General features: G+C 45.7%; 2 protein-coding genes across 4 annotated transcripts in view; both read right to left on the bottom strand.

The window, feature by feature from the left end:
- KDM5B (lysine demethylase 5B) overlaps positions 1–13,586 on the bottom strand; it is a 179,507-nt gene extending 165,921 nt beyond the window's left edge. For all 3 annotated transcript variants that reach the window (XM_073319608.2, XM_073319607.2, XM_073319609.2), the window contains exon 1: positions 13,161–13,586. In XM_073319608.2, coding sequence (XP_073175709.2) covers positions 13,161–13,571 — 411 coding nt within the window. In that variant the 5' untranslated portion in view covers positions 13,572–13,586. The remainder of the gene's footprint in view (positions 1–13,160) is intronic.
- Positions 10,215–13,149, bottom strand: LOC140901202 (uncharacterized). The gene has a single exon (XM_073319616.2). The coding sequence runs from the start codon at positions 13,129–13,131 to the stop codon at positions 12,637–12,639; it is 495 nt and encodes a 164-aa protein (XP_073175717.1). The 5' UTR covers positions 13,132–13,149; the 3' UTR covers positions 10,215–12,636.
- Positions 13,587–15,971: the final 2,385 nt, after the last annotated feature.

The raw sequence follows: 15,971 nt of genomic DNA, 5'->3' as shown, positions 1-15,971 counted from the left end.
ATGGATACCACTCAGCAGAAGATTCCAGAGGTCGTGACATAGGCACCTTAAGGAGGAACTGAAATTTGCATCTTTTTAACTGTAAAACGTACTGGTGGAAACTCACTCTGCATGTGTGACGCTTGGGGGAAGTGTTTTCCCAAGTACTGATGTATGTTGCCATTAATATTTGTAAAAGGCAGATAGAGACTCACAGGAGGACACAACAGTCCACCTCTTCCCCTCAACCACTTTTCTCTCCCCTGTATGTGCAGTACAAGTGGCTACTACCCAACCCATTCTTAACACTCTCAGTTCAGTTTCTCTGTGATTCTCAAATCCCAGCATCCCATTCCTCCCCACCCACCCACAACTCTTACCCTCGCAGGCTACTATTCCCTTTCAGCATGAAGTGTTTAGCTAAGCGTAGACAGTGGCTGACAGATTCACTGGTTTTAAAGTGAATGGGGACCATCTCATAACTAGAATCATCTAGTCTGCTCTCCTGTATGACACAGACCAGAGAATTTCACCTAGTAATTCCTGCATCAAACCTAATAATTTAGGCTTGAACTAGAGCATATAATTTAAGAAGCAATTCAATCTCAGCATAAAGATCTCAAAAGAATGCACCACATCTTTTGGTAGTTTGTTCCAATGGTTAATCACCCTCACTGTTAGAAATATACACCTTATTCCTCATTTGTATTTGTCTGGCTTCAGCTTCCAGCCATTGGTTCTTGTTACATCTTTTTCCACTAGGCTAAAGGGCCCTTTAGTATAAAACTATAACTGGGTTCCAAAAACAATTAACTAAGTTCATGGAGGAGAGGTCCATGAATGGCTATTAGCCAAGATTGTCAGGAATGCAACCCCATGGTCTCTGTGTTCCTAAGCCTCTCCGGACAGATGCTGGGACTGGACAACAAGGAGATGGATCATTCAATAATTGCCATGTTCTGTTCATTCCCTTTGAAATATCTGGCATTGACCACTGTCAGAAGACAGGATATTGGGCTAGATAGACGATTGGTCTGAGCCACTATGGCCATTAATGTATTTTGTCCCCAAGAAGCTGCTTATGATTATATATATATGAAGTCCTCTCTAAGTTTTCTTTTTGATTAGCTAAACAGATTAAGTTCCTGAAGTCTCTCACTGTAAAATATGTTTTCCAAACTTAGAATCATTTGGAGGCTCTTTGCTGTACCCTCTCCACTTTTGCAGTATTCTTTTTAAATGTGGACACCAGAACTGCACACTGTACTCCAATATTGGTCTCACCCATGCTGTATACAGAGGTAAAGTCCCCCACTCCTCTGTTTATACCTTCCAAGTATGGCATTAGCTCCTTCAACCACAGCATCCCTCCGGCAACTCATATTTAATTGGTTTTCACCACAAACCCAAATTCTTTTTCAGTCAGTTTCCAGGATAGTGTCTGTTGTGATTACTGTGCCTAGAAATTTACCCTATTTATGAGCTCAACTGTAAAAACTATGTAAAAGTTCAAAGGTGTAACAACATAACTTTTTGCCTGCTAACCACAGAAAATAGGCCAAGTTATTTCCAGTAAAGAATGTTATGAACAAGTGCAAGAAAACCAGACAGAGTCTAAATTAGTCCAAACAAAAAAGGCATGATATATTCAAGGATTATGTTCAGATTCGAATAAATAAACAAGAAGATGTGGGTCCAGAAATTAATAGACAATCTGGTGTGGCAGCTATTAGACCTAATTTGTGGACAAACTAATGAGGGGATAAACTGTACCACTCACTTTTTCCACTTTTTGAATTCTTAAAAAGAGATTGAAAAATCTCACCTGCTCTCATCTCATCAACCCCAAGCCAGAGGGAACAGAGCAGACCAAAGGATTTTTTCCCTAGAGGAAGGCCATCAGGCCTTGCTCTTGTTTAAGGAATTTTATCTTTCACCTGTGAGTCCTGAAAGTCATATCACGACATCCAGTCCTCAGCTCATCAGTGGGGATCACTAACTGCCAGGACCACAAAGACATGTAAAAAAGGGAAGGAGGAGGATCCTAGGAACTACAGGCCAGTCAGCCTCACCTCAGTCCCTGGAAAAATCATGGAGCAGGTCCTCAAGGAATCAGTTCTGAAGCACTTAAGGAGAGGAAACAGTCAGCATGGAATCACCAAGGGCAAGTCATGCCTGACTAATCTAATTGCCTTCTATGACGAGATAACTGGTTCTGTGGATGAGGGAAAAGCAGTGGACGTGTTGTTCCTTGACTTTAGCAAAGCTTTTGACACTGTCTCCCACAGTATTCTTGCCAGTAAGTTAAAGAAGTATGGGCTGGATGAATGGACGATAAGGTGGATAGAAAGCTCGCTAGATTGTCGGTCTCAACGAGTAGTGATCAATGGCTCCATGTCTAGTTGGCAGTTGGTATTGAGTGGAGTGCCCCAAGGGTCTGCCCTCGGGCCGGTTTTGTTCAATATCTTCATTAATGATCTGGAGGATGGTGTGGATTGCACCCTCAGCAAGTTTGCAGATGACACTAAACTGGGAGGAGAGGTAGATATGCTGGAGGGTGGGGACGGGTTAACAAGGGCCCTAGACAAATTGGAGGATTGGGCCAAAAGAAATCTGATGAAGTTCAGCAAGGACAAGTGCAGAGTCCTGCACTTAGGACGGAAGAATCCCATGCACCGCTACAGACGAGGGACCGAATGGCTCAGCAGCAGTTCTGCAGAAAAGGACCTAGGAGTTACAGTGGACGAGAAGCTGGATATGAGTCAACAGTTTGCCCTTGTTGCCAAGAAGGCCAATGGCATTTTGGGATGTATAAGTAGGGGCACTGCCAGCAGATCGAGGGACATGATCATTCCCCTCTATTCAACATTGGTGAGGCCTCATCAGGAGTATTGTATCCAGGTTTGGGCCCCACACTACAAGAAGGATGTGGAAAAATTGGAAAACGTTCAGTGGAGGGCAACAAAAATTATTAGGAGACTGGAACACATGACTTATGAGGAGAGGCTGAGGGAACTGGGATTGTTTAGTCTGCGGAAGAGAAGCCTGAGGGGGGATTTGATAGCTGCCTTTAACTACCTGAAAGGGGGTTCCAAAGAGGATGGATCTAGACTGTTCTCAGTGGTAGCAGATGACAGAACAAGGAGTAGTGGTCTCATGTTGCAGTGGGGGACGTTTAGGTTGGATATTAGGAGAAACTTTTTCACTAGGAGGGTGGTGAAACACTGGAATGAGTTACCTAGGGAGGTGGTGGAATCTCCTTCCTTAGATGTTTTTAAGGTCGGGCTTGACAAAGCCCTGGCTGGGATGATTTAGGGGGGGATTGGTCCTGCTTTGAGCAGGGGGTTGGACTAGATGTCCTCCTGAGGTCCCTTCCAACCCTGATATTCTATGATTGTACGAACCTGTCCTGCCTCCCTCCCTGCTTTTCTGCTACTTTCTGTCCCACTATTTCTTTCCTCCTACCCTCTCTCTCTAGGCTTTTCATGAAATCCTGAAATTAACAGCACTGCATCAGCACAGCAAGATGAGATATCCACAAACCTGCCCCCATCTAAGGAGAAAAGGATCCAACCAGATGATGTCCCTGACCAGAATGCAAACCAGGGTCCAAGCAACAGATGTTATGGTCAACCTGCCAGTCAAAAAGCATCCATTTGTAACTGAACAACCGTCCAGTGTTCCAAAAATCATCAACAAAAGCCGTATTTGCCCCACCTTTTCTAGCCCATCTTTCATCCCCTTGTGTCTGTCTGGGGGGAAAAAAGTAGAAGTGAATAAATACCCTTCATACATCAGGATAGAGTAAAATTAAACCTGTCCTTTTCATCAAAGAAAGGTTATTGGTGAAAATAAGAGACGGATATTTTCCCTCCAAAAAGAGAGAGAGACTTAAATAGGTTTTGAATGTTATTGCATAATTCCTCAGTTTCCGTTTCAATATCAATGCTTGTTTTGATTTTTTGTTCTTTCTTGTGTTTGGTCAATAAACTTTCAAGTTTAAAATGCTTTTCTAAGCCTTTAATCATTCTTGTGGCTCTTCTTTGAACCATCTCCAATTTATCAACATCCTTCAATTGTGAGCACCAGAAAAGGACACAGTATTCCAGCAGCAGTGCCAAATACAGAGGTAAAATAACCTCTTTATTCCTATTCCAGATTTCCCGATTTATGCAGCCTGGGACTGCATTGGCTTTTTTGGCCACAGTGTCACACACATATTCAGTTGATTATCCACCACAACCCCCACATCTTTTTCGGAGTCAGTGCTTCTCAGGACAGACTTCCCCCATCCTGTAAATATGGCCTCCATTCTTTGTTCCCAGATGGATTCATTTACATTTAAACACATTAAAACACATATTGTTTGCTTGTGCCCAGTTTACCAAGCGATCTAGGTCACTCTGAATCAGTGAGCTGTCCTCTTCATTATTTACCATTCCCCCAATGTTTGTGTCCTCTGTAATTTTATCAGTGATGATTTTATGTTTTCTTCCAGGTCACTGATAAAAATGTTAAATAGCACAGAGCCAAGAAACGATCCCTGAAGGACCCCACCAGAAACATACACACTTGATGATTTCCCATTTATTGTTACATACTGAGACCAAACAGTTAGCCAGTTTTTATTCCATTTTGTGTGTGCCAGGTTAATTTTATATTGTTCTAAGTTATTTGTTTTTTAAATCAAAACGTCATGTGGTACCAGGTCAAATGCCTTACAAAAGTTTATAAGTATGTTTACGTCAACACTATTAACTTTATCAACCAAATTTGTAATCTCATCACAAAAAGATGTCAAGTTAGTTTGACAGGATACATTTTCCATAAACCAATTCTGATTGCAATTAATTACATTACCCTCCTTTAATTCTTTATAATTGAGTCCCGTAACAGCTGGTCCATTATCTTGCCCAGGACTGATGTCAAACAGACAGGCCTATAAATAACTGGGTAATACCATTTACCCTTTCTAAATATTGGCCAACATTAGCTTTCTTCCAGTCTACTGGAACTTCCCTAGTGCTCCAAGTCTTATTAAAAATCAACATTAATGGTCCAGTGAGCTCCTTAGCCAGTTCTTTTAAAATTATTGGATACACGTTATCTGGACTTGCTGATTTAAAAATAGTAGCTGCTCTTTAAGATCTTCCAGACATACTCCCTTCCTCTTGTACATGTTACTTTCTTAATGTCAGAGCTGAACTGTAAGATAGTTAGAGTATAATGTTACCTCTTGGTCTTCCCTCTGCACCTCAAATTTTTGCATCATTTCCTTGTTCTTCTACTGGAATCAGTCCTTCCTTTTCATGAATTTAAGATTCTTATCCTGCCATGACCCTTATTTTATACTCCTCCAACCAAGATTGAATCCTTGTTTGTGTACCAGTGCACCTCCATGAATAACCTCTCTCTACTTTTCCTCTTCTTAGACCTCATATTTTGTAAAGCATTGCATCACTATAGATAGTCAATCTATACTGCAATGATACTGTTCTTAAACATCAATACACCATAAAGTGTCCTTACCAACAAATCCATGGTGTTATCCAGATTATAACCCAACCACATGAATGCCAAATTTTACAATAACCTACTCCTTAAATGTATTCATCATGTAAATAAAAAGCATAATAAATAAAGCATACTCTAAACCAGAGGTGGGCAAACTATGGCCCGCGGGACTGTCCTGCCAGGCCCCTGAGCTCCTGGTCGGGGAGGCTAACCAGCACCCAGCCCCTCCCCCAGTGTCCCCGCTCCCCCACAGTCATGCCACCACGCATGGCTCCTGAAGCACTTAGAGGAGAGGAAAGTGATCAGGAACAGTCAGCATGGATTCACCAAGGGAAGGTCATGCCTGACCAATCTAATCGCCTTCTATGATGAGATTACTGGTTCTGTGGATGAAGGGAAAGCAGTGGATGTATTGTATCTTGACTTTAGCAAAGCTTTTGACACGGTCTCCCACAGTATTCTTGTCAGCAAGTTAAGGAAGCATGGGCTGGATGAATGCACTATAAGGTGGGTAGAAAGTTGGCTAGATTGTCGGGCTCAACGGGTAGTGCTCAATGGCTCCGTGTCTAGTTGGCAGCCGGTGTCAAGTGGAGTACCCCAGGGGTCGGTCCTGGGGCCGGTTTTGTTCAATATCTTCATAAATGATCTGGAGGATGGTGTGGATTACACTCTCAGCAAATTTGCGGATGATACTAAACTGGGAGGAGTGGTAGATACGCTGGAGGGCAGGGTTAGGATACAGAGGGACTTAGACAAATTGAAGGATTGGGCCAAAAGAAATCTGATGAGGTTCAATAAGGATAAGTGCAGGGTCCTGCACTTAGGACGGAAGAACCCAAGGCACAGCTACAGACTAGGGACCGAATGGCTAGGCAGCAGTTCTGCGGAAAAGGACCTAGGGGTGACAGTGGACGAGAAGCTGGATATGAGCCAGCAGTGTGCCCTTGTTGCCAAGAAGGCCAATGGCATTTTGGGATGTATAAGTAGGGGCATAGCGAGCAGATCAAGGGACGTGATCGTCCCCCTCTATTCGACATTAGTGAGGCCTCATCTAGAGTACTGTGTCCAGTTTTGGGCCCCACACTACAAGAAGGATGTGGATAAATTGGAGAGAGTCCAGCGAAGGGCAACAAAAATGATTAGGGGTCTGGAACACATGACTTATGAGGAGAGGCTGAGGGAACTGGGATTGTTTAGTCTGCAGAAGAGAAGAATGAGGGGGGATTTGATAGCTGCTTTCAACTACCTGAGAGGTGGTTCCAGAGAGGATGGTTCTAGACTATTCTCAGTAGAAGAGGACAGGACAAGGAGTAATGGTCTCAAGTTGCAGTGGGGGAGGTTTAGGTTGGATATTAGGAAAAACTTTTTCACTAGGAGGGTGGTGAAACACTGGAATGCGTTGCCTAGGGAGGTGGTGGAATCTCCTTCCTTAGGAGTTTTTAAGGTCAGGCTTGACAAAGCCCTGGCTGGGATGATTTAATTGGGTATGGGTCCTGCTTTTGAGCAGGGGGTTGGACTAGATGACCTCCTGAGGTCCCTTCCAACCCTGATATTCTATGGCTTGCGCCCGCCCACCTCCCAAGCTTTCCAATAAGCCTGTTCTGCCACTCTGAGCGGCATGGTAAGGGGGTGGGAGTTAGTTGAGAAAGGGGCAGGAGGTCACAGGAGGCAGGGAGCGGGAGGGGTTGGATGGGGCAGTCAGGGGACAAGGAGTGGGTGGGGGCTGGATGGATCGGGGGTTCCAGGGGCTCTGTTAGGGGTCAGGGCAGTGGATAGGGGTCGGGGCAGTCAGGGGGGGTTGGATAGAGGGTGGGCTCCTGGGGGGGCGGTTAGGGGCGGGGGGTCCCTGGAGGAGGCGGTCAGGGGACAAGGAGCAGGGGGGGTGGGATGGGTCAGGAGTTCTGAGGGGGGGCAGTCAGGGGAAGGGAGCCAGGTTGTTTGGGGGGCACAGCCTTCCCTACCCGGCCCTCCGTGCCGTTTCGCAATCCCGATGTGGCCCTCAGGCCAAAAAGTTTGCCCAGCCCTACTTTAAATGCATAAAAAAGAAATCTCACCACTTCACAGCATATAAACATAATACTAGTTCATATTAAATCCACTGTTCTGTATCCAATTTTCCCACTCTTAGTTTGAGAATATATCAACAACACATTTCTACTTTATGCAGTGCACCAATCACAAGCTGTGCTGCCTGTGCATAGTTTGATGCCAGTACAGCTTCCTCAGCACACCAGTATTCACAGAAAACTTCACCTTTGCTTTTCCATGTTACATAAAAAGCAGCAGGAAAACATAATAACTGCTAAAATTAGTCAATGTAGGTCAAAAATGGCAAATGTAGGTATTGCAGGGGCACCCTGAATTACAAATGAAACAAAACACAATCACTTAACAGGCTTGCCTGTGAGAACAGGGGCCTGGATTTCATGACCCAGAAGGTTCATTCCAGTTTTAAATTTAATGTCAATGCTGGTGGAAATGGGCGGGGGAGGAGGAGGAGAAGAGAAGGGAATTCCCTTTGACCACTTTAGAAAACCCAGAGTTTTGGGGAATTCTGGCATTGCCATAAGGTAGTACCCCTTCCTGTTGGTGGACTCAACTTCTTGGGGAGGCAGTATAAAATATACTCTTGAGATAAAATGGTTCTCAATCAACCTCCCCGCACAGCTGGAGCCCAGAGAACTCGGCCCTCCGCCACAGCCAGAGCCATGAGTCCCATCTCCTCCTCCCCTCAAGGAGTCCCAAGGAGCCCCGGGCCAGCCGCAGCCGTGCCTCACCTCCCCAGACTCCAAGCCTCTGTGGGGAAAAGCCTCATACTTCGTCCAAATAAGTGTTTCATATACCCGATGCAGGTTCCAGGGCAGCTGAGTAGGTGGTATTTGCTATTCAGCTTCCTGGGTTCATCAGTATTCTCTCTGGTGTCCAGGGAGATTATTGATGAACCCAGAAAGCTGAATAGCACATACCGCTGCCTCAGCCGCCCCGGAACCTGCATGGGGCATAACAAAACAACCCCCCCCCAAAAGGCCGCAACCAGGGGTCTGGTAGCAGTGGCAGTGCCTCCCCTGGCCTATTATACCTGCTGCCCATGCTCTCAGCTGCTTAATCCCTCAATGATTTCTGACACACTGGCCATCTTGATCACATCCCCTGCAAAGCTTTCACCACAACAGTACCTGCCAGGGATTTATCAACACCAAACTGGTGCACCAGAAGACCAGTAACTATCACAAATGGAGAGCTTCCACTGCCATTACCATTCTTTTCCATAGCATAGGGAGCTCTCATCCTTGTGATATGGCACTGAAACGTGAGAGTTAATCTACCAAAGTGGTAAAGAAATGTCTCCTTTCTGATCCTGAAGTTATGCCGCCAATTCTGGTCATTCCAGATCACGACTACAACTAGGTTCCACCAGTCTTTGGCTGTGACTCATACCCAAAAGCCTTCTTCCATCCACTGATGATTATCCACAAGTGCAACACAAGTGATAGTGAATGCAAGACTAGTGACTGCCTTATGAATTCCATGCTCATCTGGACACTGGCAGGCAGTAATGTCTGTTTGCCTCAGAGTGAGCTGGGAGGCAGATCCTGTAAAGAATGTAGGTAAGGCTCAGAGAGGCTCATTCACCTGGATATTTTTAGATTTCAACCTTTGCTGCACTGTGTACATTCTTGGGATTTATTTCACCTCAAATAAAGGTTTCCATGTTACACCATAAGAACCAACAAAGGCTAACAAATATCCTGGTTTTAAGGAAAAAAATTCTTCCTCATCCTATTACTTCTGAGATCAGCAGGATCATACTGACACTACTGTAGACCAGGAACACAAAGCTTTTCAAATGCTTCAGCACTTTCTCAGGAAGAACCGGGAATAAGCATTCATCCAGACTCCATTTTGAGAAAAAGGACTAGAAATAGCATTGAACAGAGACTTTATAGGAATTTAAGCAAGCCTTAAAATAATGTGGACACACTGTACTACTGGTACTCTGACTGGCTCAAGTATCTAGGATAAACAACAGCTATGGGGGCCAGATTTTCATGAGGGCACAGCTTCCATTTATACATGAAGTGTTCTACACCAGGACCTCCCACTGTTCATAGGATATCAGGGTTGGAAGGAACCTCAGGAGGTCATCTAGTCCAACCCCCTGCTCAAAGCAGGATCAATCCCCAATTCTTGCCCCAGATCCCTAAATGGCCCCCTCAAGGATTGAACTCACAACCCTGGGTTTAGCAGGCCAAAGCTCAAACCATTGAGCTATCCCTCCCCCCCGTTCTCAACCTGGCTCTAAATATGTACATTAAAAACATAAGAATATACATACCAACGGTCCATCTAGCCCAGTGTCCTGTCTTCCGACAGTGACCAGTACCAAATGCTTCAAAGGGAATGAACAGAACAGGACAATCATCAAGTGATCAGTCCCAGGATCTGGCAGTCAGAGGATTAGGGGAAGCACAGGGTTGCATCCCTGACCATCTTGGCTAATAGCCATGAACTTGTCTAATTCTTTTTTGAACCAAGTTATACTTTTGGTCTGCACAACATCCCCTGACAATGAGTTCCACAGGTTGACCATGTGTTGTGTGAAGAAGTACTTCATTTTGGTTGGTTTAAACCTGCAGCCTATTAATTTCATCAGGCAACCCCTAATTCTTGTGTTATGTGAAGGGGTAAACAACACTTCATTATTCACTTTTTCCACACCATTCATGATTTTATAGGCCTCTATCATATTCCTCCCCCTCAGTGGTCTCTTTTCCAAGCTGAATATTCCAGGTCTTTTTAAATCTCTCTTCATATGGAAGCTGTTCCATATCTCTAATCATTTTGTTGCCCTGCTCTGTACTTTTTCCATTTCTAATATATCTTTTTTGAGATAGGGTATAGGGCAACCAGAACTGCACACAGTATTCAAGATATGGGCTTTATGGATTTATATAGAGTCATTATGATATTTACTGTCTTATCTATCCTTTTCCGAGTGGTTCCTAACGTTCGCTTTTTGGAACGCCACTGCAGATTGAGCAGATGTTTTCAGAGAACTATCCACAATTAGTCCAAAATCTCTTTCTTGAGTGGTAACAGCTAATTTACACCCCATCATTTTGTATGTATAGTTGGGATAATATTTTCCAATATGCACTACATTCCACTTACCAACACTGACTGTCACCTGCCATTTTGTTGCCCGGTTTTGGAGATCCCTTTGTAACACTTCAGTTTGCTTACAACTGAACTATCTTGAGTAATTTTGTATCATCTGCAAATTTTGCTACCTCACTGTTCACCCTTTTTTCCAGATCATTTATGAATATGTTGAACACTAGCCACATACAGATTCCTGGGAGATACCTTTTTTTTACCTCTCTCCATTCTGAAAACTGATCATTTACTCCTACCCTTTGTTTCTTGTCTTTTAACTGGTCACTGATCCATGAGAGGACCTTTCCTCTTATCCAACAGCTGCTTAGATTGCCTAAGAGCCTTCGGTGAGGGACCTTGTCAAAGGCTTTCTGAAAATCCCAGTACTCTATGGCTGCACTGGATCACCCTTGTCCACATGTTTGCTGATCCCCCCCAAAGAATTCCCATCAAAAAGCCAGTGAAATATATAGTCATTCATATAACCAGTATCAGTTGGATTTTGCCATTTTGGTGAGGTTTTTTGGGGGGGGGGGGGTGAGGGTAGGAGGGACGGGTTAGATAATTGAAAACATATCTTTCTTTGGCAAGGGGACAAAGGTGCATTAAATTATTTTAGCCTGTAGAGGTCCCATCCATTTCTGACTTCCCCGTTAAGGAGCATAGCTCTTAAGAAACCATATAGAACAAAATTAATAGTAAACTAGCAAGCAAACAGCATATACATTAGTTTTGAAAAGTGGTTCTTCAAAAAGGGTATATAAAACGTCAGTTTTGATCAGTTGCTGAAAACCATAGCTGATCATATCCCATCCAGAGAGAATTATTCTACACAAATTGGGGGGGGATAATAAAAACGGTTTTATAACCTCAATTATGAAGTCGGCACTTAGCTTCACAGTACACAGGTAATACACATTTTTGCCCTTTTTCACTAATTACTGAGTTAAGAAGTGTGTGTGTGTGTGCATACATGCAATTGCAATGTTGTGGGTCCTCTTCCAAAAGACAGTATTATCTGTAGATCTTACTGTATGATGCAGCTTATTTTACTCAATCTGATTATGAACATTTATAGTCTCAGTGTGTAAAATACAGCAAGTTACTTCATTTTATTTCAGTTCACTATGTTTAAGAATGCCAAGTGTATGATCAAAAAGTTCATATATAAAACTCTTGATACTCAGAGTGCAGAGAAATTATTTCTGAAATGAAGCCCACAAAAATGTGTCTTTATCCTCACCTCTTATTGGAGGAGACTTAACTCTTTTGATCACTTAAATAAAGAGAGTAGCAGCTACTCTTCTTGTTGTTGTCACATTAGCTATTTCAAGATACCTATACCACCCTATCCTTTAGGATAAGAACACTTTCCTCAAAATAAAGACAATGTACACCCACTTTTATCAAGCTAAATCTTTATTCAACAAGACCCCTCTCACCAAAGTAATTCTAGTTCACTGTTTTACATAAAAACAAGGATTAGAACTACACTTCAAGCTTTTTTATACTAACTCCAGCCAATAAAATTTGAGAAGTGTTAACTATTCAATTAAAGAAAGGAAATTACAGGCTCATTTTGCGGCATGTTAAAGTGTCAGTTTACACGTATAGAGTGATCAAGACTTACTACTTTTCCCACTATGTATTGGATTCTAAAATGGTGGTCATGTCTGCCTATGATTCAAAAAGAAAAAAGATACCATTCAAAAGTCTATGCTGACAAGTTAGTTACATGTTGTTCAAGATAAGACAATGGGTAACTCGATTAAAAACTAAACTAAACCAAACCTCTAGGAGGGCCGCAGAAATGTCACTCTGGACTCAGAGAAAGGCAGAGAGAGGAAGCCAGAGCCCGAGCCCTCGACAATGCCAACATGGAGGGCAACACCCAGCCAGCTGCCCGGCTTGGGTCTCTACAGAGCGGCGGCTCCAGGTCCACGCACGGCAGCGGTTCCATCGCCAGGATCTGGCCGCGGTGGCAGCTTAAGGCTCGACGCAGCGGCTCGACTCGCCCCGGTCCGAGCCCGGCTCCTCGCCGGGGGGGAGCGGAGCCGAGCCCGCCCGCCGGCCCTGGGGCGAGCTCCGCTCTCCCGGCAGGTATGGAAACAAAGGCCTTCGCGTCGCCTTCACCGTGCCGGGCGGGGGGCACCGGGGCTGTCCGGGCCGCAGGACAGCCCGCCCGGGCCGCAGGACAGCCCGCCCGGCGGGGCTCGCCTCACGGCCGCGCTCCGGGCACAGCCCCGCGGGCTGCCCGCGCGCTGCTGCCACGGGAGGCCACGTCTCCGCCGCGCGTGGGCAGCGCGGGCTGCTCGGCGGGCGGGCGGCGGCCCCGCACCCCAGGGTCCGGCCGAGCCTCTCCGCCGGCCGGAGCCCTGCGCTGGGGCCAGCGGGCCGGGCTCCGTGCCCGACGGGGGCTCCCGGCTCGGCGCCGCTCCCCCGCGGGCCGCGCACAAAGGGCCGCTCCGCTCGCGGCGCCATGCGGGCGGCGCCGGGCCCTGGGCACTCACCGGCGGCGGCCGCACCTTGCAGATGCCGGTCTGCTCGGCGATGGGTCGGATCTTGTGGATGAAGGCGAAGGGGTCCGCGAACTCCTCCCAGCTGGGCTCGAACACGGGGCACTCGGGCGGCGGCAGGAACTCGGCCATGGCCGGGCTCGGGCGCCGCAGCTCCTCAGCCAGCCGCCTCCGAACAATCCACCAACAGACGCTGGTCGCCGAGCGCCGCCAGAGCGGGCCGTGCACCTCCGCCGAGCCGGGAGAGAAAAGAGTCCGGCCGGCCGGGCGCCGTGGCGAGGCCCCCGCCCCTCCGCCTGGGGGAGCGAGCGTGCCCCAGGGGCTCCCACGCCCCGTGGGGGGGCCCCTTGTGCCAGGCGCTCCCACCCGCAGGCCAAGGGGTGCCTGGTGCTCACGGCCCCCCATCAAGGCCCCTTTCTTACAGGGAGAGGGAGACTGGGGCGCACAGGTAGTCTGTTGTAGGGGGGGCTCTGCGGCCCACAGAGTACAGGCTACTTGGGTTATAAAAATCAGAGCCCCCCCCATTCCCAGTGTTTGATGCAGTATTAATTAATTCCCTACAAGAGGCCCTGGTTGCTATCGCTTGCGGCTGCAGATCATGGTCACACTGACCCCTTTGTTGTCCAGCCCTGGGGTTCTGTCCAGAACAGGGAGTGCAGGCCACATGTCTCCGGGCGACTCCCAGCCCTCCTGCAGGGTTTCTTTCTTTCGCTGCCACCTGGAGCTCCCTTTTTCCCAGATAGCTGATTTTTTCCTGATATTTGAGAGACAAGGTGGGTGAGGAAATATCTTATATTGGAGGTGAGAGAGACAAACTGTCAATATGACAGGCATAGACTCACCCAAACCCAGGAAAGATTAGGAGCCTGCTTCTGATAGTCTAAGGGCTGCATACAGAAGAAAGGGCTAGTCTACTCTGGAAGCACTATATGGGCACAGCTGCAGTGTTTCTGCAGTGAAGATGCTCTGTGATAACTGGACAAGCAGCAGTAGCCCTTTCGACATAGCACTGTCCATACCAGTGCTTAAGTCAGTGTAACTTACATCACTCAGGGGTGGCTTATTCACTAGGGTTATCCTATTTGAACATTCAAAAAAAGGACACTCCATGGCCGGAGGCATATTTGCTCATGCACCCCTGGCCCTGGCCCTGGCCCTGCCCCAACTCCACCCCTTCCCCGCCCCATTCCAATCCCTTCCCCAAAGTCTCCGCCTCCTCCTTGCCCCATTGGACCCCTTCCCCAAATCCCTGCCCCAGCTCCACCTCCTCCCCTGAGCGCACGGCGTTCCCCCTCCCTCCCAGCTGCGCGAAACACCTGTTTCGCAGCACAAGCACTGGGAGCTAGGGGGAAAAAACAGGCACTCTCTGGAGTGATCAACATTCTTTCTCAAATGATCAACATTCACTCTCTTTCTTGAATGATCAACTCTTCTTTGGGGAAAAATAATCATGGCAAAATCCCAGACATTTTTAGATATTTAAAAATTCCTCCCAGAGGGCAATTTAAGAACCAAAAAGTCGGACATGTCTGGGAAAATATGGATGTATGGTACCCCTATATTCACACCCTGAGTGACATAAGTTATACCAAAGTAAGTGATAGTGTAGACTTGGCCTAAGATGTAAATTTAAACTGATTTAGTTAAACTAGTACAAACATTAATATGAATTCTCTTACTGGAGTGGCTTTCTTTAGTTTAGTTTACGCTGACTAAGAACTTCTAGGTAAACCCAAATAAGCTATTCTTAAACTGAAATAAGTGCACCAGTTTAATGAAATCGGTTTTAAAAATGATTTAAGCTAAACTGATGGAACTTGCCTATGTAGACAAGGCCACAGTTCTAGAGAGAAATGAGACACGCTAGTATTTGCTGAAGGAACTTCTGGTCATGAGGATATTGTACCTTATTGGCATTGCTCTCCACTCAGGTTTTATAAGGCCAGGTTACACTGAAGATACCTGGAAAGATACTGGAGCAAATTATTAATCAATCTGTAAGCACCTGGAGGATAATAGGATTATAAGGAATAGCCAGCATGGATTTGTCAAGAACAAATTATGCCAGACCAACCTAATTTCCTTATTTGACAAGGTTATTGGCTTCGTGGATAGGTGGGAAGCAGTAGAAGTGATATATCTTGATTTTAGTAAAAGCTTTTGACACAGTCTGAAATGAGATTCTCATAAGCAAGCTATTGTAATTTTATCTAGACCACATTTCCCTAAGTTGGGTGCACAACTGGTTGAAAGACCATATTCAAAGAGTAGTTATGATGATTCACTGTCAAACTGGGAGGGAGCATCTAATGGGGTACCGCAGGGGTGAGTCCAGGATTTGGTACTATTCAATATTTTCATTAATGTGTTTCATATTCTCTGTGTATATATAAAGTCTGCTGCAGTTTCCACGATATGCATCTGATGAAGTGAGCTGTAGATCACGAAAGCTTATGCTCTAATAAATTGGTTAGTCTCTAAGGTGCCACAAGTACTCCTTTTCTTTTTGCGAATACAGACTAACACGGCTGTTACTCTGAAACCATGGATAATGGAGTGGAAAGTATGGTTATAAAATTTGCAGATGACACCAAAGCTGGCAGAGGCTGCGAGCACTTTGGAGGATAGGATTAGAATTCAAAATGATCTTGACAAATTGGAGAATAGGTCTGAATTCAACAAGACAAGTGCAAAGTACTTCACTTAGGAAAGACAAATCAACTGCACACTACAAAATGGGGAATAATTGGCCTGGTGGTGGTACTGCTGAAAAGGTTCTGGAGGTAATAGTGGGTCAAAAATTGA

Source organism: Lepidochelys kempii, chromosome 21, assembly GCF_965140285.1.
Source record: "Lepidochelys kempii isolate rLepKem1 chromosome 21, rLepKem1.hap1, whole genome shotgun sequence".
Lineage (NCBI taxonomy): Eukaryota > Metazoa > Chordata > Testudines > Cheloniidae > Lepidochelys > Lepidochelys kempii.
The sequence above is the reverse complement of the archived record's forward strand: the minus strand, read 5'-3'. Positions and strand labels throughout refer to the sequence as shown.